Source organism: Pristis pectinata, chromosome 24 (assembly GCF_009764475.1).
Source record: "Pristis pectinata isolate sPriPec2 chromosome 24, sPriPec2.1.pri, whole genome shotgun sequence".
Lineage (NCBI taxonomy): Eukaryota > Metazoa > Chordata > Chondrichthyes > Rhinopristiformes > Pristidae > Pristis > Pristis pectinata.
The window spans coordinates 5464390-5485274 of record NC_067428.1 but is presented as its reverse complement, the minus strand read 5'-3'; the positions used below and the strand labels follow the sequence as shown (position 1 = coordinate 5485274).

The window sequence follows — 20885 nt, the reverse complement described above, 5'->3', positions numbered from 1 at the left end:
CTGAAGAAAAATATTGAATAAAAATCTCTCCCATTTCTTTTGGTTCCACACACAGACGGCCATGCTGATCTTTAAGGGGACCTATTCTCTGCCATGCCACCCTTTTATTCTTAATATCCCTTTAGAATCTTTTGGGATTTTGCCCTACCTTGCCTGCCAGATCCCTCTCATATCCTCTTTGCCCTCCTAACTTCTCTCTCAAGTGCATTCCTGCACTTCTTGCAGTCATCAAGAGATTCACTAGTTCCCAATTGCTCCTGTGCAGTGTATGCCTCCTTTTTCTTAACCAGGGCCTCAGTCTCTCTCGTCAACAAGGGTTCCCAAAACTTGCCAGCCTTACCCTTCAACCTAACAGGAACATGCAGGCACAGAACTCTTGATATCACACTGTTAAAGGCCTCCCACTTGGCAGAAGCTCCTTTTCCTGCAAACAATCTCGCCCAGTCAACCTCTGCAAGATTCTGGCTAATGGCTCCAAAATCTGCTCTGCCCCGGTTCAGGACCCTAACCTGTGAATGGGTCATATCCTTCTCCATAACTATTTTAAAACTAATAGAATTATGGTCACTGGACCCAAAGTGCCTACTGGCAGACACTTCCTCCTCTTGCCCTACCTCATTCCCCAGGAGGAGGTCCAGTTTTGCACCCTCTCTAGTAGGTCCCTCTATATATTGAGAAAGGAAGCTTTCTTGGACACATTTCACAAATTTCACTCCATCCAAGCCTGTGACACTATGGTTGGCCAAGTAAATATTAGGGAGGTTAAACTCTCCCACTAACACTACCCTATTATGTTTACAACTAGCTGCAAACTCTCTACATATCTGCTCCTCCAATTCCCGTTGACCATTGGGGGGCCTATAATTCAATCGCATCAGAGTGACCATCCCCTTCTTGTTTCTAAGTTCTACCCATATGACCCTACTGGATGATCCCCCAAGAATATCCTCTCTGGGAACCATTGTTATGCCCTCTTTCACCAAGAAGGCAGCTGCCAGTCCTGTCCTTCCCTCAGCCATGTTTCTGTTATAGCTATGATATCCCAGTCCCCAGAGCCAATCCGCGCCCTGAGATCATTAGCCTTACCTGTTTAAGCCTCTTGCATTGGTTTAAATTGCATTTATTTCAATGGTCTCCCTTTGCTGTGCTCCTGTCTATCCCGACGACTAAACTTGTTTTCATCGTATTATCCCGATTTCTCATCAGCCACTCCTGCCACTCTAGTTTAATTACTTCCTGGGTAATTCAGAGACCACAACTGGAGAAGTGCAGAAGGGTGTAGGGCTGGAGATAATTAGAGGTTGGAGAGCTTGTGCTTTGTAGACATTTTAAAACATCACTGAGAAATTTACAACTGAAATTTGCTTAACTGGAAATCAATGTGGGTCAGCAAACATTGGGACGATGACTGCACAGAACGGTGGACCTGGGATACAGGTAGTGTATTCTTAGAGATTATGCAGGGTAAAACAATGGAAGCTGGCAGGGTGGGTATTTGAATAATAAAATTGAAAGGTAACAAAGGCAGAGGTGATCGTTTAAAAGTTCCTGACAATTGTCAGGGAGAGGGCTGTGATACACATTACCCATTCCCACTTTGCCCAAAGCAAGCAATGCACCAAATACTGTTCATTGGCTTATCACTTCACCAGGGAGGTTAATTTTGTGAATGACTAGCCTGCATCTCTTAAAGGGGCTGTGGTAGGTGCTAGGAGGCCATCTGCTATTGAAGCTGATCCTGCAGGTCATGAGGTCACTCAGACACACACTCAGAATGTAGTGTGGGGACAGCTGTTGCATTCAATGGTGCAAACAATTCAATAGCTTTTAATGTGTGACCAATGTCATTGAATGCATGCTTGAATGACTTATCCTGTTGTCTGAGCATCTCAATACATCAAATCCTCACTACTCTTCTGCAAACAAGCTCCATCATATCTCACCTACCTAACACTCATTTGCCCCACTGTTTGCACACAGTCTTGGTGCTGCTGCAACCCTCAAACCCAGAGCTTGTACAAAATGCCAGCAATTCAACTGCATTACCCAATGGGAGTGCATGGCACTCACTTATACATTTCCCTTTCTCTTTCAGGACAAGAGGGCAGACAACCAGAGTCACCGGAAGCTACCTGGAGGGTGACAGATGAGACAGCATCACATTATTCCAATGGAGGAGACAGAGGCTGTTATCAATGGACTGGCCAATGTGGATGCTGTATCGGCAGTGGGATGGAAACTGAAGAATATACCACAACCAGCTTTGCCCCTCATCATACATTCTCTTCTGATGAATTCACACTGTCACTTGATAGAACATCTGCAGCCACAGACTCAGGTACTGAAGCTGCACATAACGTAGGGGACAGCTTGAAGAGGGGATTGCTACCACATGTGAAAGATGTCTTGTGCTTCATTTATTTATTTTTCAGGACGTGGTCACCACTGGCAAGGGCAGCGTTTATCGCCCCTGAGGAGCTGCGGGTGAGCCACCTACCTGAACCACTGCAGTCCTTGTAGTGAAGGTGCTTCTACTGTGCTGCTTACAGGGTGTTCTATGGTTTTGGCCCTGTCATGATGAAGGACTGGAAACATATTTGCATGTAAGGATGGTGCGTGACCTGGAGGGGGACCTGTGATGTTGGTGTCCCCATGCACTTCCTCCCCTTGATCTTCTTTATGATGGTAGAGGTCGTGGGTTTGGGAAGTGCTGTCAGAGTAGCCTGAGTAGTAACTGCTGTTCCTTTTTCTAGACGCCACACACTGTTGCCACTGTGCACCGGTGGTGGAGGGAACGAATGTTTGGTGTAGTCAGTGTAATCCCCATCAAATAGGCTGCTTTATCCTGGATAGTGTCAACTTCTTGAGTGTTGTTGGAGCTGAACTCGTCCAGGCACATTCTTGACCAGAGCATTGTAGGTGGAGAAAGGTCTTGGTGTGTCAGCCCGTGAGTCACTCACTGCAGAACACCCAGCCCCTGACCTGCTCTTGTGGTTGCAGTATTTATGTGACCGGTGCAGTTGAGTTTCTGGTTAATGGTGTCTACTGGATGTTGACAGTGGGGAACTCACCAATGGTGGAATCATAAAATCACAAAAATGTACAACAAAGAAATGGGCCATTTCAGCCCACCTAATCCGTGTTGTCGAGCTGCATTAATCCAATTTGACTGTATTAGGCTCGTATCCCTCCAGCCCTTTCCAAATACCTGACCAAATACCCTTTAAAAGTTGTAATAGTATCTGCTTTCACGATCTCCTCTAGCAGACCATATAACCACCCTCTGTATGAAAAAACTTACCCCTCAGATCTCCATTAAATTTCTCCCCTCTCACCATAAATCTATGCCCCCTGGTTCTGGACTCGCCTGCCCCTGTTAAAAAATATACTTTAACTATCTATGTCTCTAATAATTTTGTAAACCACAATAAGGTCACCCCCTGGGCCTCCTACATTCCTGTGAGAATAAACCCAGTCTATCCAATCTGTCCTTATAACTACAGCCCTCAATTCCAGGCAATATCCAAGTGAGTCTCTTCTGTACTCTCTCTATTGCAACCACATCCTTTCTGTAGTGTGGCGACCAGAACTGTACACAACACTTTAATCAGTGTGAGAAAGAAAGGACTGCAGATGCTGGAATCTAGATGAAATAAAAACAAGATACTGGAGGAACTCAGCAGGCCAGGCAGCATCCGTGGAAAAAAACAGACGGTCAACATTTTGGGTCAGGACCCTTCTTCAGGACTGAAGACTGGAAAAGGGGAAGCCCAAAGGGGAAAACAGAGCAGTGATAGGTGGACCAAAGAGGAGAGGTGGGGTGGGCACAAGGTGGTGATAGGTAGATGCAGGTAAGAGATTGTGATTGGCAGGTGCGGGGGAGGAGGGGAGAGCAGAACCACTGGGGGATGGGTCAAAGGTATGGAGGCAGGTGGGATAGGGGGAGGATAGGAGAGGAAAAGGAGGTAGAGAAGGGAGAAAAGGAACCCCACTCCAATGGGACCCCACCACCAAGCATATCTTCCCCTCCCCACCCCTTTCAGCCTTTCGCAGGGACCGCTCTCTCCGCAACTCCTTAGTTCACTCCTCCCTTCCCACCCATCCCACTCCCACCCCAGGGACTTTCCACTGTCCCACCATAGGTGTAACACCTGCCCCTACGGCACCTCCATCACAGGGCCCAAATAGTCCTTTCAGGTGAGGCAGAGATTTACCTGCACCTCCCCAAAATCATCTACTGCACTAGGTGCTCTAAGTGTGGCCTCCTCGACATTGGTGAGACCAAACGCAGACTAGGTGATCGTTTTGTAGAACACCTGTGCTCCGTTCGTAACCACGATCTGCATCTCCCCATTGTCAGTCACTTCAACTTCCCCTCCCACTCCATTACTGATATGTCAGTCCTCGGCATTCTCCACTGGCAGCATAAGTCCAAATGCAAACTGGAGGAACAACACCTCATTGTCCGTCTTGGGACCTTACAGCCCAATGGCATGAACATCGAATTCTCCCACTTTAAGTAAACAAACCCCCCCAACCATGCCTCTTTTCTTCCCTTTCCAAGCCTATCTCTTTCCTCCTTGACAATTTTTTTTCTTCTCCGTCTCCTTTTCCTCCCCTCCCCTGATGCTGCCTGCCTTCGTACCTTTGACCCTTCCCCTGGTGGATCTGCTCTCCCCTCCTCTCCCACATCTGCCTTTCGCTATTGCTTACCTGCATCTACCTATCACCACCTTGTGCCCACCTCCCCTCCCCTTCTTCTGTCCACCGATCACTGCTCTGTTTTCCCCCCCCCCATACATTGGGCTTCCCCTTTTCCTATCGTCAGTCCCGAAGAAGGGTCTTGACCCGAAACGTTGACTATCAGTTTTTCTCCATGGGTGCTGCCAGGCCGGCTGAGATCCTCCAGCAGCTTGTTGTTTTTTCACTCTAATCAATGCTTAGTACAGCTGCAACACAATGCCCCAACTCTTATTCTCAATGCCCTGGCCTACAAAGGCAAGCATTCCAAATGCCTTTTTAACTCCCCTTTCCACCTATATTGCCACTTTATGGTAGCTATGGACTTGCACCCAAAGGTCTCTCTGTACGTCAACACTCCCAAGGTTCCTGCCATTTACTCTATTAACACACTTATTAACACAACCATATGAATTGTTTGATACCCACAGGTTTGGCCTCAATTGCAGTACAGGCAAGTCACCCGATATCTGAACATTGTCGTCCAAGTTCAGACTATTGTCATTCTGTTTTTGGTTATGTGTTCAAATGTGTTCCAGCAATACGTCCTTCATCTGAGGTACTTCACAGGAGTCATGCTGACAGCATTCATGATGGCATCAATGCCGTCTGCATTCTCTCCCACCAAGAAACCCTTACTCCCACTACAACACCTGCTCATCAGCACCACTACAACCACCATCACCTTTCCCCAACCACACCCCCTTCCCAACACAATTCCTTCACCCCACCACTCCTCCCTCCCTCCACCCAAACCCCTACAATTCTCTTGCTACCAGCCAGCAGTCCAGATTTTTTACACAGATCTAACCCAGTTGGCCCTTCTTAACCCAGGTGTGTTCCAGATTGTGTTCTAACACTTTTGTGACCCCTGCCTCAACTGTCAGGTAGAACCCTCCATTATTCATACCACCAGGGTTGCACGGTGTTTAAAGGCATTTAGGAGACAACCATGTTCATTAATTAAGATTGCATGCAAGTTGGATTTTTTTGATTCATTAGCTTGGTTGGGAGTGCTTATTCTGACATTGGGGTAGGCTGACACTGCGGTAATCAGCAGCGATGGGAAAGTGGAATGTTAGACCAGTGGCAAATGGGAAATAAGGGCAGTGCAGATCGATGACTTGGTCACTGACAAACTGGTTAGAAAGAGACTGCTGAGGTTGCCCTTCCTACTCCTGACATAAACTGTCACAGTAGGTTTTGCCTGAGAACAAATTCTGTTTTACCTCTGAGTACTGCTTGCTGTACTGTAGTTTCCAGTTCTCCCATTCTTCATCCAGTGCTGAACTGAATTTGTGGTCTGAGGCTACAACCAGAATAGACCCCGCCACAAAGCCCAGAAACAAAGAGAACTTCATTGTGCAGAACCTAAAGAAACAAATGAAATGGCATTACACTTTGAACGGGCTGTGTTCATTAATTATGATAAAAGTAGTTGTTTTGTAAAGTTACTGTGAATGGAAAGCAATGGTCCTGATATCATTCTGTTCTAAAGACTCTCAAATTTTTCCATCTTTGCTGTAGTAAACTGAAAAATACTTTCCAAGCATGGTTTCTGGATTAATATCTACCTGCCCTTTAGCTCTGCTTAAATAATATTCAAAACAAGATCAATTATTCTAAATAATAAGCTGTAAAAAAACAAGAGTACTTATTTTATATATCTGGAAATCCCTGCATACCCTTCTTGGGGTATCAACATCCACTGTGATACTTGTAGTGAGTGGAAACAGAGCACTTTCCCATTCAAGCATTCGCCCAGATCAGAACACCAAACTTTGCATAACATATTGTTTTATTTCACAGTAAATAAATTATCATACTGTACTGATCACTATTCATGCACTGACATTCACATATGCTAAGCTGTATCAATATTATACATATTATTTACATATGGTACACACTGAAACTAGCAGTTGGAGTTGGCCATTCAACTATTTATAGCCTTGCCCCACCTCATTGTCCCTGCTTTAATTGCACACCCTACCTACAGATCCTCCTCTGCCATAATGCCTTTATGCCACTCCAACAGCACCTCCCAAACCTGCAAGGGTGGCTGGTGCAGAGAAACAGCCGACACCTACAGGTTCCCTCCAAGTCGTGCACCATCCTGATTTGGAAATGTATTGTCACTGGTCTCCATCTCCGACAGTACCACCGGAGTACCTTTACTAGAGGACTGCAGCAATTCAAGAAAGCAGCTCATCACCAACTTCTCAAGCGCAAACAGGGATGGGCAATGAATGCTGGCCCTGTAAACTATGCCAACATCCAAAAAAAACAATTAAAATAGGTCTGAAGTAATATAATGCATATATGTGTACTCTACTGCCAAGAACCTTTCTCTGTTGTTTTATAATAAATGGCTTACAATGCCTTTGGTGGAAGCAGAAATGTATTGTATGTTCAGTAAATGTTTCTGCAATAATACTGGTGATGGTTATTTCTATCCTTGTAACTTCTCATCTCTGCCAACTTTTATCTCCCTTAGGCTTTCCTTACAATCAACAGGTAACACCCAAAACAGAAATCAAGCAGAAGTAATTGAAGGAAGCCACGCAAACTGGGAAGTGATGTTCTACAAGAATTGGAAATGGGAGCACTCCTTGTTACTATTTACAAATTTTGGAAGCAATTTCAAAAGTTAAAGCTGACACCAAATTGGGGTTAATGAGTAACTTTTCTGATTGGGTGTGTTACTGGGGCAGGGATTTTAGCTTCGATAACTGTGAGGTTACACACTTACTAGGAAGAACAAGGAAGCCACATACTCCTTTATGTGCGTAAATTGAGTAGGGGTTCCGAGAGCACTGATGCACAAATGACTGGAAGCTGCAACATGAGTTAGTAAGGCCATGACAAAACTAAAATATCTGGATTCATTTCTGAAGGATTAGACTAAAAAGCCAAGGCATTTATGTCAGACTTCTGTGTGGACCCCAGTACTGATTACACATGGAGTTCTGGTCCCCAGGTTACAGAATTACCAAAAAAGATGCAGAAACAATTTACTGAATGATGCCAGAACTGAAAGATTATCCTGACATGAAACAATTAACTGGCTGAACTCTTTATTTCCCCAAAAGGCGAAGACTTGAGGGGATCAGAAGCTGGTTAACACAAAAAAGGAAAGAAGGAAATGTTGGCAGGGTTAAGTGTGGAGGATTGGGTGGAGCTTATGAGAAGCATCAACACTGGCATGGCCAGTTGGGCTGAATGAAGTTTTCCTGCTATACATTCACTGCAACACTTTATCATCAGCCACCACCCCTTGATCTGGATACCCTTTGCTCATATTCTTTTATAAATATTGTTGTCTCTTTGGTGAGCTTTGCCGTCTCTCTGTTATAAACAACAAAGTTCCTGTGTAAGCTCCCATTTACAATGTCCACCATTGACCTTTGAGTCTGGAACCAACCATGACAACACCACAGGTACAGGTACAACTACTGGCTGGGTACTTTGAGACAAATGACTCACATTCTGACCCGTCTTATCCTTTCCAAAGTTTACAAGATTCAAATGAAATGTAATGGAATAATGACCACATCCCTAGATGGTGCGGCTGCACCCAGACAGCAGCATCAAGAAGGGAACATTACACATGATTAGTTTGCTCACCACTAGACTCAGTTTCACTCCACTCTCTGCTAGACTTTGGCTCAGGATAATCTATCTCCAGGACTTGCAACAAATTACCAAAGTTATTGTAACCTCTATCACCAAGAAGGATTTGACAGCAATGTCTCGTAAACAACAATACCTCTAAGTCATATTCCATCCCCGTTCTGTATCATTGGGTTGGTGCACCACCTAATACCGCTCTGGAATCATCTTCATCCCAAGTATATCAAATAAATAACCCTCAACCACATTCTGAATGTGGCCAGGAAGAGGTCCCGTAACTGCTAACTGTCCCATGAAAAAGTATGAGGAGAAACTTGGATTGTTTTCTCTGGAGCTTTGAAGGCTGAGAGGAAATTTGAGTTAAATATATAAAATTAGGGGAGACACAGAGAGTCAACGACACAAAAAGTCAGAAAGCCAATGCCTTTTTCCCAAGGTGGAAAGATCAAATACTAAAGGGCATAGGTTGAAGGTGAGGGTGAAAGTCTAAAGATTTGCAAGGCAAGTTTTTTTACACAGAGATCGGTAGGTGTCAGGAATGCACTGCCAGGGGAGGTGGGAGAAGCAGATATGATAGCAACTTTTAAGGGGCATTTAGACAGACACATGAACAGTCAGGGAATGGAGGTACGGAGCAAGTGCAAGCAGCTGGGATTAGTTTCGATTGGCATCACTGTCGGCAGATATGGTGGGCTAAAGGGAGAGTTCCTATGTTTAAGAATTAGGACGGCAAAGTTAGTACATCTCCTACTTCACAGCTCCAGTGAGCCAGGTTCAATCCTCACTTCAGCTGCTGTCTGTGTGGAGTTTTCACACTCTCCCGGTGATCACGTGTGTTTCCTCCCTCAACCCAAAGATGTGAGAGTTGGAATTTAATTGATCGCTGTAAATTGCCCCAAGTGTACGTGTGCGGTAGAACTTGGGGGGAGTTGATGGGAATGTGGGAAGAATAAAATGGGTTGAGTGTAAATGGGAGCTCGATGGTTGCCACGGACCCGGTGGGTTAAAAGACCTGTTTCTGTGCTGTATATTCCATGACTCTAAACATACTGAGGATCAGAAGTTCATTAACCTGTTGATAAGTGACTGGTAATACACTCCCGAAAACACTGAGACCAAGGAATTTGTTCCCTGTTCCATCTAGACCTTAATGTAAAATACGCACAGGTCCCGTCCCACGCCTGCTGTTCCATCACATACCTTCCAGTCCTGTCCCGTTCACTCTACACAAGGAATAAGACGGAAGGCTTGAATTAGCAAACTCACCTTGCCCTTGAAGTTTCACTGAACATTGGGTGCACCTGTTAAATACATGTGCAGCATCCCAGGATCCGCCCTCACTTCCCATGGCAACACCACTGATTGGGAAACCTACGGAAGTAACATCACACATTTCCTGACTTTCAGAGTGATACTTGAAAATCAAATTCCTCTTTTTTGAAGATAAACAAAACAAAAATATGAGATATAATTCTCCCTTTTAATTTTTATCTTTGGTTAATTTTATGCTTATTTTGATATCAGTACTGGGCATACTTACAGATGTGCTTCGGTATCAGTCATGATTGCAGAGTCTTTCCATTGAACCTGCTGTGCTCCTGATGTATTCTGTACTGAACAAGGAGATTAGTAAGAATAAATGTTAGAGGGCTCACCCCTTTCCAGCATTTTCTGTACTGTGGGGTCATGCAGGATTCAAGATTTGAGTGAATTCTGGTTTGAAGTGTTCTTTTTATTGACTTGCGACTATGCAGCATCAGTGACATGAGTCGGTCATACAGCCCCTCCAGCCTTCTCCTGCTATTCAGCAAGACTTTGGCTGATCGAATCTGTGTGCTCAATTCCATTTTCCTGCCTAATCCCCAGAACCCTTGGTTCCCCATACCCCATATTGAGTACAATGATTATGAACCTAACGTTATCATGTGAAAGATTGTCAGCACTGAGAAGGAAAGATTTCCGAGGTAACTTCCATTTAACTGTCTGCACTGCCCAGGTTTATCATGGACATATTCACTATCTCCCTTTAGCAGGACAGTGTGTGACTAGGAGGGGAACCTGTAGATGGTGGTGTTGTCATGAGCCAACTGCTCTTGATCTTCTCGGTGACAGAAGTTCCGGGTTTCAGAGGTGCTATCAGAGCAGCCTGGGTGAGTAACTCCAGTTTCATGGGGTAGATGGCTCTGATGGTGGAGGGAATGAATGGTTAGGGTGGATGGCGTGCCAGTCAAGTAGGTTGACCTCTTGTGGGAAGGCATTTTAACTTTGTCTCTTGTCCTGGATGATGCTAAACATCTTGCATACTGCTGGAGTTGTGTGCATCCAGGCATGTAGAGAGTATTTGATCATGTTGCTGACTTGTGCTTTGAAGTGGGCAGCACTGTGGCACATCTAGTTGAGCCACACCCTCACTGTGCCAGACACCTGGGTTCAGACTCCTGGGTTCAATCCTAACCTCAGGTGCTATCTGTGTGGAGTTTGCATGTTCTCCCTATGACCACACGGTCATGGAAGCTCCAGTTTGATGTGCAGGTTGGTAGGTTAATTGGTTGTTGTAAATTTCCCCTCATGTGTAGGTGAGTGCAGAATCTGGGGGGAGTTGATCAGAATGTTGGGAGAAGAAAAAATTGGAATTAATCTAAATGGGTAGCTGATGCGTGGCATGGAATCGACGGGCTACAGAGCCTGCTTCAATGCTGTATCTCTTTCTGACTACGTGTCAGAAGCAATCATGAGATACCCAGTCTCTGACTGGCTCTTGTAGCCACTGTCCAGTTGAGTTTCTGGTCAATAGGGACATCCAGGATGTTAATGATGGAGGACCTAGCAAGGGTAATGCCTTTGAATGATAAGAGGAGGTGGTTAGGGGCAATTTATCAAGGCCAATTAACCTACCAACCTGCATGTCTTCAGAATGTGGGAAGAGACCAGAGCACCTGGAGGAAACCCACGTGGTTACTGGTAGAATGTGCAAACTGCACACAGACAGCACTGAAGGTCAGGAATGAACAAGTCCATGGAGCTGTGAGGCAGCAGTTCAACTAGCTTCACCACTAGGCTGCCCTTTATTTGCCGCTTGTCAGCCATGCCTGAATGTTGCCTAGGTCCTGCAGCTTGCAGGCATGGGGTGCTTCATTTGCTGATGAGATATGAGTGGAACTGAACATCGTGCAATCATCAGAGAACATCCACCTTCTGGCCTTATGTTGAAAGAATAGTCAATGATGAAGCAGCTGAAGATGGTTGGGCCTAGGACACTACCCTGAGGAACTCCTGCAGTTATGTCCTGGGGCTGGGATGATTGACCTGCAATATATATAACCATCTTCCTTCGTGCGAGTAAGACTCCAGCCATTGAAGTGTCTTTGCTCTGCCGCCAACTCTCTTCAGTTTTATCAGGTCTCCTTGATGCCCATTCAGTCAAATGCTGCCTTGATGCTAAGAGCAATCACTCTCGCCTCAACCCTGGAATTCAGCTCTTTGGTCCACGTTGGTCTGAAGCTCTGATGAGGTCTGGAGTTGAGTGATCCTGGTGAAATCCAAACTGAGCATCTGACCAGGAAATTGGTGAATAAGTGCCTCGTGATACCACTGTCGACAACACTTTCCACCTCTTTGCTGATGATTTCAGCAAACTGATTGGGCTGTAATTAGCCCGATTAGGTTTGTCCTGCTTTTTGTCGACTGGATGTAACTGGGAAAGTTCACATTGTTGGGTAGATGGCAATGATATAACAGTACTGGAACAGCTCTGTTATAAGTGCAGCTGGTTCTGGAGTGCAGATCTTCAGTCAATCTCCTGGGATGTTGTCTGCTTGCACAGCTTTGTCTGTATCTAATATGCTCGGCTATTTCTTGACATCATGTGCAGTGGATCAATTTGACTGAATACTGGTTTCTGTGATGGTGGGCATCTCAGGGGGAAGCTGAGGTGATCTTCTATTCAGTAACATTTCTGTAAATATGGTTACAAATGCTTCAGCTTTACCTGCAGCACACATGCGCAGAGGACAGGGATGGTCTTTCAGCTGCCTCTTCCAGTTAACTATTTGTCCATCACCATTTATGATGAGACGTGGCAGGTCTGCAGAGCTTAGATCTCCTCTGTTTGTTGCAAAGCTATCTACTTCAGGCTGCTTTTGTTGGTTGGTAGGTATGTAGTCCTGCACTGCACCTTCACAAGGCAGCCAGCTCATTTCTCGGTACTCCCAGAGCTGCTCCCAGCATGCTCTTCTACACTCTTCATCAAACCAGGATTGATCCTCTGGTGTGATAGTGAGAGGATCAAGCTAGAGTGGCTACAGATCGTGTTATGGACTCAGTGAAAGTCCCTTTAAGATAGAGAGTGTGTGTGTGGGGCGTGCTTACGTCAATAGAAGATAAAGGACGTAATGATGTTGTTGAAGAAGTAAGAAGAAGAAAGAGAGAGAGAGAAGGGAGAGAGACACCAGCCTGCTTGTTTTCTCTATCGATGGATGAGAAACAATAACTGTGTTTGCCACTGAAATCCATGTATGGAAGTTGGAAGTAATCCGGTGGAGTTCACTTTGTTGCTGACCTGTAGAAGGAAACAGGTATTTGTGTGTGGACGACCACGGTTCGGATGCTTTTCGGGGTGAGGAAGTCACTACCGAGTAAACACTGGAGTGTCGTTTGGGTTCCATCGTGGAACATTTGGATTTCGTATGTACTCTCTCTATGTTTTTCTACATCTACATCTTATCTTCAGACAATGGTGGTTGTTGAAGAAGCCCTTGCTCATGTTTCACCTTATGGCTTGCGGAACTGAACTTTAAGAACCATTCAGGAACTGGGAGTTTTGGACTTTGTCACACACACACACGAAGAGTTTAGTTTTGGGGTTAACGTTCGAGGTTTAACATTCTTGAATTCTAACATACTAACATTTTTACTTTTATTTTACGTATTATCAATAGTAGTGATTAATAAAATAGTTTTTAACACTGAATCATGCTCAGTGTGTTTCTTTTGTTGCTGGTTTGTGACAATCGGGTAGTGCACATTCTGCAACTGCTGATAGTCCACAGTACCTCTTAGATGCCCAGATTCGAGCTCCCAGATCTGTTCTGAGTCTATCCCATTTTGCACAATTCTAATACCACATGACACAATGGAGGCTGGTCTCAGTGTGAAGGTGTCATTCTGTCTGCACAAGGACTGTGCAGTGGCCACTTCTACCAATTCTCTCATGGGCAGATGAATTTGCCACAGGTAGAATGGGCAGGACGAGGTTAAGAAGGTTTATGTCTTGTGTTGGAGACACAAGCGGCTGCAGATACTGGAATCTGGAGCAAATAATAAACTGCTGGAAGAACTCAGCAGATCAAGCAGCATCTGTAGAGGCAAAGGGATGGTCAATGTTTCAGGTCAAGATCCAACACCAGCCCTGACACGGGGCCTCTACCCAAAATGTCGACCATCCCTTTGTCTTCAGAGATACTGCTTAACCTGCTGAGTCCTTCCAGCAGCTTACTGTTAATCTCTTGTGTTTATCAATGTTCACAAACTTACCCTGGCAGACATATTCATCATGAATCAGCCATTTCAGTCTGTGGTGGAGCTACCAATACACTCTGAAGTACCAACCCAGAGTACATTCTGCTTCATTGTTATTTTCAGTGTTTTTTTCTATCATGGAAGAGCTGTGATTCATCTAACGAGGGAGGAAGGTTGGTGATATTTGGACGAAGATTCCTTGCCCATGTTTGACCTGGTACCTTGACTCTTCATGGGATTTGAATTCAATGTTGAGGAATTTGAGGGCTACTCACTACTCCTTTAAGCCACAATGTGGCCATTTCTGGTGGATATGACTTGGTGGTGGGACAAAATATACCCAGGGATTGTGATGGAGGAGTCTGGCATGTTGTCTTTAAAGGATGATTCTGTGAGGACAACTTTGTCAGGCAGTGGCTTCTCTGGTCCATGGGACAAATCTACAGTCCCAAATTGTTTGTGAGGTGGAGTTTGGAAGGTCAATTGTGTTGGGATTGACTTTGCCGTGTCTGAATTTGCTGACTAGGTCGATCCCGGGTGGTCTGTTTGACTTTATCCATTTTCTATAGCAGTGATGGTACAAATGTTTGACTTGTTAGGCTATTTAAGAGTCAAGCACATTGCTATGGGTCTGGAGATCAGACCAACTAAGGCAAAGAGAATAAACTTCGTTGCAGTTTACACATTTCAGTGTTTTGAAGTATTGAGAAATCCTGGCCAGGATTACACTTCACTTTTTCATAATTTCTACCTGACCGCAAAATCAGAAATAGAAATTTGGGCAAATATGTTTCTCAATCTTTGTTAACAAGGACTGTTTGCAATGGAGGTAGTGGAGACGGTTATGAAAAAAAACTGACCTTTGTGGGACCATAAAATAATCACCAAAAAAAATCATTTGACTCAAGATGACAGGGTGAGAATGTTCATGTGATTTTGACTGTTAATGGAAATGTGGCGCCAGATTCCCGTCTAATAAATTATCATCCTTTGTTTGCAGACAATACCAATGATGGTCAGCCTTCATGATGTCGTAAGAATGCCTGAACTTTGTTCTAGATATCACGCTATCGTGGAGCAGAATGTGCTCATTTTCTGTTTAAAGTACTTTCACTCTAAATTCACATATTATCAATGCTCATTTTGCAACACTAAGCATAGGTCTAAAGAAATACATGGGAAATTCTGTGTTGGTGTTGACTGAACATACAAATCAGGAGCATGAATAAGCCATCTGGCCCCCTTGAATGACGGATTGTAACCTCAACTCTGCAGTCCTACCAACCTGTGGTCATCCTTCACATCTTGCTTGTCAAGTGTCTATTTACTTCTGCCTTAAGAGTATTAAAGACTGTCCTTTGAATAAGAACAATTTCACTTCATCTCTGCCTTAAATGGGTGACCCCTTTTTTTAAAATAATGGCTACAAATTTGAGATTTTCCCAGAAGAGGAAACATCTCCACATCTATCCTCTCAAAAACCCTCAGGACCTCATATGTTTCAAATCTCTGGCAAATACAAACCTAACCTGTCCCATCTTTCCTCATAAGACACCCACCCATTCCAGGTATTACACAAACAGAAAATGCTGGAAACACTCAGCAGGTCAGACTGCATCCGTGGGAAGAGAAACAGAGCCAACGTTTCAAGTCCAGCATCTGCAGATTTTTTGTTGATTTTCATTTCAGGTGTTATTCTGGTAAACTTTCTACGAACTGCTTCCATTCCATTAACATGTTTCTTAAATGACCAGACCAACTCTGTGCAGAGTATTCCAATGTGGACTCATTGATGCTCCTGATTTCTTTGACCATATGCTCATATGTTACTCTGAAATGGTAAGAGTAACACAGAACGCTGAGAAAAAAGACCGATGGAAAAGTTATATTTGAAAGGCTAGCAGAAAAGGCTGTGTTAAAGTGAAAAGGTGGCGGGAGTGAGGGGGGGGGGGGGGCGGGCGGAGGGAATGGGACTAATATGATTGCTCTGTTGGGAGCTGACGTGGACCTAACAGGCTGAATCCCCTCCTTCCATGAAGAAGTAAATACCAACACAGCTAAAGATTGTGGCTGAAGTCAACACCAAGAAAACCACAGGTGAATATTTTCACAGAGAGGAGACAGGTACTGAATGCATTTTCATGCAGAGTCAGGAGCTGGAGCGAGATTTTGAGCGGGACGCTTGAGAACTGGTGAGTCTCTGTGCGGGAGCTGGTGAGTTTCACCTTGCAAGAGTCTAAACGAGGCACATTTGCAAATTGTTACCTGCTGATTGGCTTATTAACAGCAGCAAATAAAGGGAAGGCAAGTATAAGTGGAGTGGTCATTGGGTGAGTGGGGGAGCTGAGGCTGTGGTGAGAAGAGGCAAAGGTAAGTCTCTGGGAAGCTTCCTCCCTTCCTCCCTTCCTCCCTTCCTCCCTTCCTCCCTTCCTCCCTTCCTCCCTTCCTCCCTTCCTCCCTTCCTCCCTTCCTCCCTTCCTCCCTTCCTCCCTTCCTCCCTTCCTCCCTGTCGTGCAGAGCAGTGAGAATGGCTCCAGGGTCAGTGGTGTGTTCAGCTTGTGAGATGTGGGAGTTCCAGGAGACATCCAGTCTCCCTGATAACTACATCTGCAGGAGGTGCATCCAGCTGCAGCTCCTTACAGACCGTGTTAGGGAACTTTGGCGATACTGAGGAGCACATAGACAAGAGCTACAGGGAGGCAGTCACTCTGAGGCTGCAGGAGGCAGGTAGCTCTGGTGACTGTCAGGGGAAGGATGGAGAATAGGCAGATAGTGCTGAGTGCCCTTGTGGCCATTCCCCTCAATAACAGGTATACTGCTTTGGATACAGTTGGTGGAGATGGGGGGGGGGGGAATGGCCTACCAGAGGAAAGTCACAATGACCAGGTCTCTGGCACTGAACCTGGTCATGTGATGCAGAAGGGAAGGGGGGAGAAGAGGAGAGTGATAGGGGATTCAATAGCAAGGGGGGCAGAGAGGAGATTCTGTGGATGTGAAAGAGACTCCCAGATGGTATGTTGCCTCCCTGGTGCCAGGGTCAGGGATGTCTTGGATCAGGTCCACAGCATTCTGAAGGGGGAAGGTGAACAGCCATAGGTTGGTACCAATGACATAGGTAGGAAAAGAGACGAGGCCCTGAAGAGGGAATATAGGGAGTTAGGTAGGAAGCTGACAAGTAGGACCTCAAGGGTAGTAATCCCTGGATTGCTGCCTGTGCCACACACACCAGTGAGGGTAAGAATAGGGTGATTTGGCAGATGAATGCGTGGCTGAGAAATTGGTGCAGGGGGCAGGGTTTCAGATTTATTGATCATTGGGATCTCTTCTGGGGAGGGTACAACCTGTACGAAAGCAATGGGTTACACCTGAACTGGAGGTGGACCAACATTCTTGCCGCCAGGTTTGCTAGAACTGTTGGGGAGGGTTTAAACTAGTTTGACGGAGGGATGGGAACCAGAGTGATAAGCCAGAGGTTGGTGCATTTAGTGTACAAGTAGATGCAGGGTGTAGAAAAACTGAGGAAGGATAGGCAGTTGAAAAGGCAAAATTGCAGTCAGTTGGATGGGCTGAAGTGTATCTACTTTAAAGAGAAATATCAGGACCAAGGCTGATGAACTTAGGGCGTGGGTGAGTATGTGGAACTATGACGTGGCCATTAGAGAGACTTGGCTGTCGCAAGGGCAGGAATGGCTGCTGGATATTCTGGGGTTTAGATGTTTCAAAAGGGACAGGGATGGAGGTAAGAGGTGGGGGAGTGGCTTTGCTGATCAGGGATAGTGACACAGCTGTAGAAAGTGAGGATGTCCTGGAGGAATCTTCCACTGAGTCAGTGTGGGTGTAGGTCAGAAACAGAAAGGGAGCGATCACTCTATTGGGAGTATTCTACAGACCCCCCAATAGCAGCAGAGATGCTGAAGAGCAGATTGGGAGGAAAATTTTGGTGAGGTGCAAAAATAAGAGTTGTTGTCATGGGTGACTTCAACCTCCCTAATATCAATTGGCACCTCCTTAGTGTAAAGGGGATAAATGGGATGGAGTTTGTTAGGTGTGTCCAGGAAGGATTCCTGACACAGTATGCAGACAGGCTGATGAGGAGAGGCCATACTGGATCTGGTACTAGGCAATGAGCCTGATCAGGGTTCAGATCTCTCGGCGGGAGAGTATTTTGGAGACATTGACCATAATGCCTTGACCTTCACCATAGCCTTGGAGAGGGATAGAAGCAGACGATATGGGAAAGTATTTAATTGGGGGAGGGGGAATTATGTACAGGATACCCTGAAGGTTAACCACCAGGTTAGATCAGTGGTTTTAAAAAAAAAAAAGTGAATGCTATGTTGGCATTCATTCCGAGAGGTATAACGTATAAAAGTAAGGAAGTGTTGATGAAGCTCTATGGGAGCACTGGTGAGACCTCATTTGGAATACTGTGTGCAGTTTTTGGCCCCTTATCTTAGGAAGGATGTACTGATGTCGGAGAGGGTTCAGAGAAGATTTACGAGGATGATTCCCAGAATGAAAGAGCTTACATACGATGAGCATTTGTCGGCTCTTGGACTGTACTCATTGGAGTACAGAAGAATGAGAGGGGACCTCATAGAAACATTTTGAATGTTGAAAGGACTGGACAGAGTAGATATGGCTAAGCTGTTTCCATTGGTGGGTGAGAACAGGACAAGAGGGCAATGTCTTAAAATTGGAGTGTTTACAACAGAAATGAAGAGAAATTTCTTTAGCCAGAACGTTGTGGATTTATGGAATTCTTTGCCACATACGGCTGTGGAGGCCCGATCATTGGGGGTGTTTAAGGAGGAGATTGATAGGTATCTAATTAGTCAAGGTATCAAGGGATATGGGGAAAAGGCCAGAAATTGGGGCCAGATAGGAATAGTTTAGTTTGGCTCATGGAGCAGACTCGATGGGCCGAATGGCCTACTTCTGCTCCTTTGTCTTGTGATGATGCTATTAGGCAGGAACTTGGGAGCATAAATTGGGAACAGATGTTTGTGGGGAAGTGCACAACAGAAATGTGGGGGTTCTTTTGGGAGTACTTGCATGGGCTTCTGGATAGGTTTGTCCCATTGAGGCAGGGTAAGGATGGTAGAGTGAAGGAACCATGGTTGACAAGAGATGTAGAATATCTTGTCAAGAGGAAGAAAGAAGCTTGCCTAAGGTTTAGAAAGCATGGATCAGACAGGCCTCTGGAGAGTTACAAAGTAGCCAGGAGGGAGTTTAAGAATGGATTTAGGAAAGCAAGAAGGGGGCATGAGAAGTTCTTGGTGAGTAGGATCAAGGAAAACCCCAAGGCCTTCTACATGTATATGAAGAATAGGAGGATGACTAGAGTCAGGGATAAAAGAGGGAACACGTGCCTGGAGTTGGAAGAGGTAGGGGAGGTCCTTAATGAATACTTTGCTTCAGTATTCACCAGAGAGAGAGAGAGCGAGACACATTTGAGAGAATGGTGTATGACAGTCTGATATGCCAGGGCATGTCTATGTGAGGAAAAAGGATGTGCTGGAACTATTGAAAGACATTAGGATAGATAAGTCACCGGGGCCAGATGGGATATATCCAAGGTTTTTTAAAGGAAGCTAAGGAGGAGATTGCTGCACCTTTGGTGACAATCTTTGTGTCCTTACTGGCCACGGGAGTAGGGCTGGATGATTGGAATGGTGGCAAATGTTGTCCCTTTGTTTAAGAAAGGAAGTAGGGATAACCCTGGGAATTACAGACAAGTGAGTCTTACTTCAGTGGTGGGCAAATTACTGGAAAAGATTCTGGGAGGCAGGATTTATGGGCCTTTAGAGAAGCATAGGTTGATTAGGGACAGTCAGCATGGCTTTGAGGGGCAGGTTGTGCCTCATGGGCCTGATTGAATTCTTTGAGGATATGACGATGCACATTGAAGGTAGAGCAGTGGATGTGGTGTACATGGATTTTAGGAAGGTGTTTGATAAGGTTCCTCATGGAAGGCTTATTCAGGAAGCATGGGATCCAGGGAAACCTGGCTGTGTGGATTCAGAATTGGCTTGCCCATAGAGGGTAGTGGTAGATGAAGCCTATTCTGCCTGGTGGTCAGTGACCAGTGGTGTTCTGTAGGGATCTGTTCTGGGACCTCTGCTCTTTGTGATTTTTAAAAATGACTTGGATGAGGAAGGATGGGTTAGTAAGGTTGGTGGTGTTGTGGATAGTGTAGAAGATTGCTGTAGATTACAGCAGGACATTGACAGGATGCAGAGCTGGGCTGAGAAGTGGCAGATGGAGTTCAACCCGGATAAGTGGGAAGTGATACACCTCGGGAGATTGAATTTGAAGGTGGAATACAAGGTTGATGGCAGAATGCTTAGCAGTGTGGAGGAATAGAGGAATCTTAGGGTCCACGTCCATAGATCCCTCAAGGTTGCCATGCAGGTCCATAAGGCTAAGCAGGAGTATGGAGTGTTGGCCTTCATTAGTCAGGGTATTGCATTCAAGAGCTGCAAGGTGATGTTGCAGCTCTTTGAACTCTGGTCAGACCACACTTGGAGTATGGTGTTCAGTTCTGGTCGCCTCATTATAGAAAGGATGTGGAACCTTTAGAAAGGGTGCAGAGGAGATTTACCAGGATGTTGCCTGGATTGGAGAGCATGTCTTATGAGGATAGATTGAGCGAGCTAGGGCTTTTCTCTTGGGAGAGGAGGAGGATGCAAGGTGATCTGACAGATGTACAAGATGATAAGAGGCATAGATCAAGTGGAGAGTCAAACTTTTTCCCAGGGCAACAATGGCTAATGTGAGGGGATATAACTTTAAGGAGAGTGGAGGAAGGTATAAGGGGGATGTCAGGGGTAAGTTTTTTTACATAGAGAGCAGTGGGTGCGTGGAACACACTGTCGGCAGAGGTCGTGGGGGCAGATACATTAGGGACATTTAAGAGACTAAGACAGACACATGAATGATGGAAAAATAGGGGGCTATGTGTTAAGGAAGGGTTAGATATCTTGGAGCAGGAT

General features: G+C 45.3%; 1 protein-coding gene across 1 annotated transcript in view; it reads right to left on the bottom strand.

The window, feature by feature from the left end:
• The window catches only part of LOC127582612 (procathepsin L-like), a 33477-nt gene extending 23821 nt beyond the window's left edge, over window positions 1–9656 (bottom strand). Inside the window, exons 1-2 of the mRNA XM_052038053.1 lie at window positions 9574–9656; window positions 5970–6111 (exon numbers count right to left, since the gene is read on the bottom strand). Coding sequence (XP_051894013.1) covers window positions 5970–6101 — 132 coding nt within the window. The 5' untranslated portion in view covers window positions 6102–6111; window positions 9574–9656. The remainder of the gene's footprint in view (window positions 1–5969; window positions 6112–9573) is intronic.
• Window positions 9657–20885: the final 11229 nt, after the last annotated feature.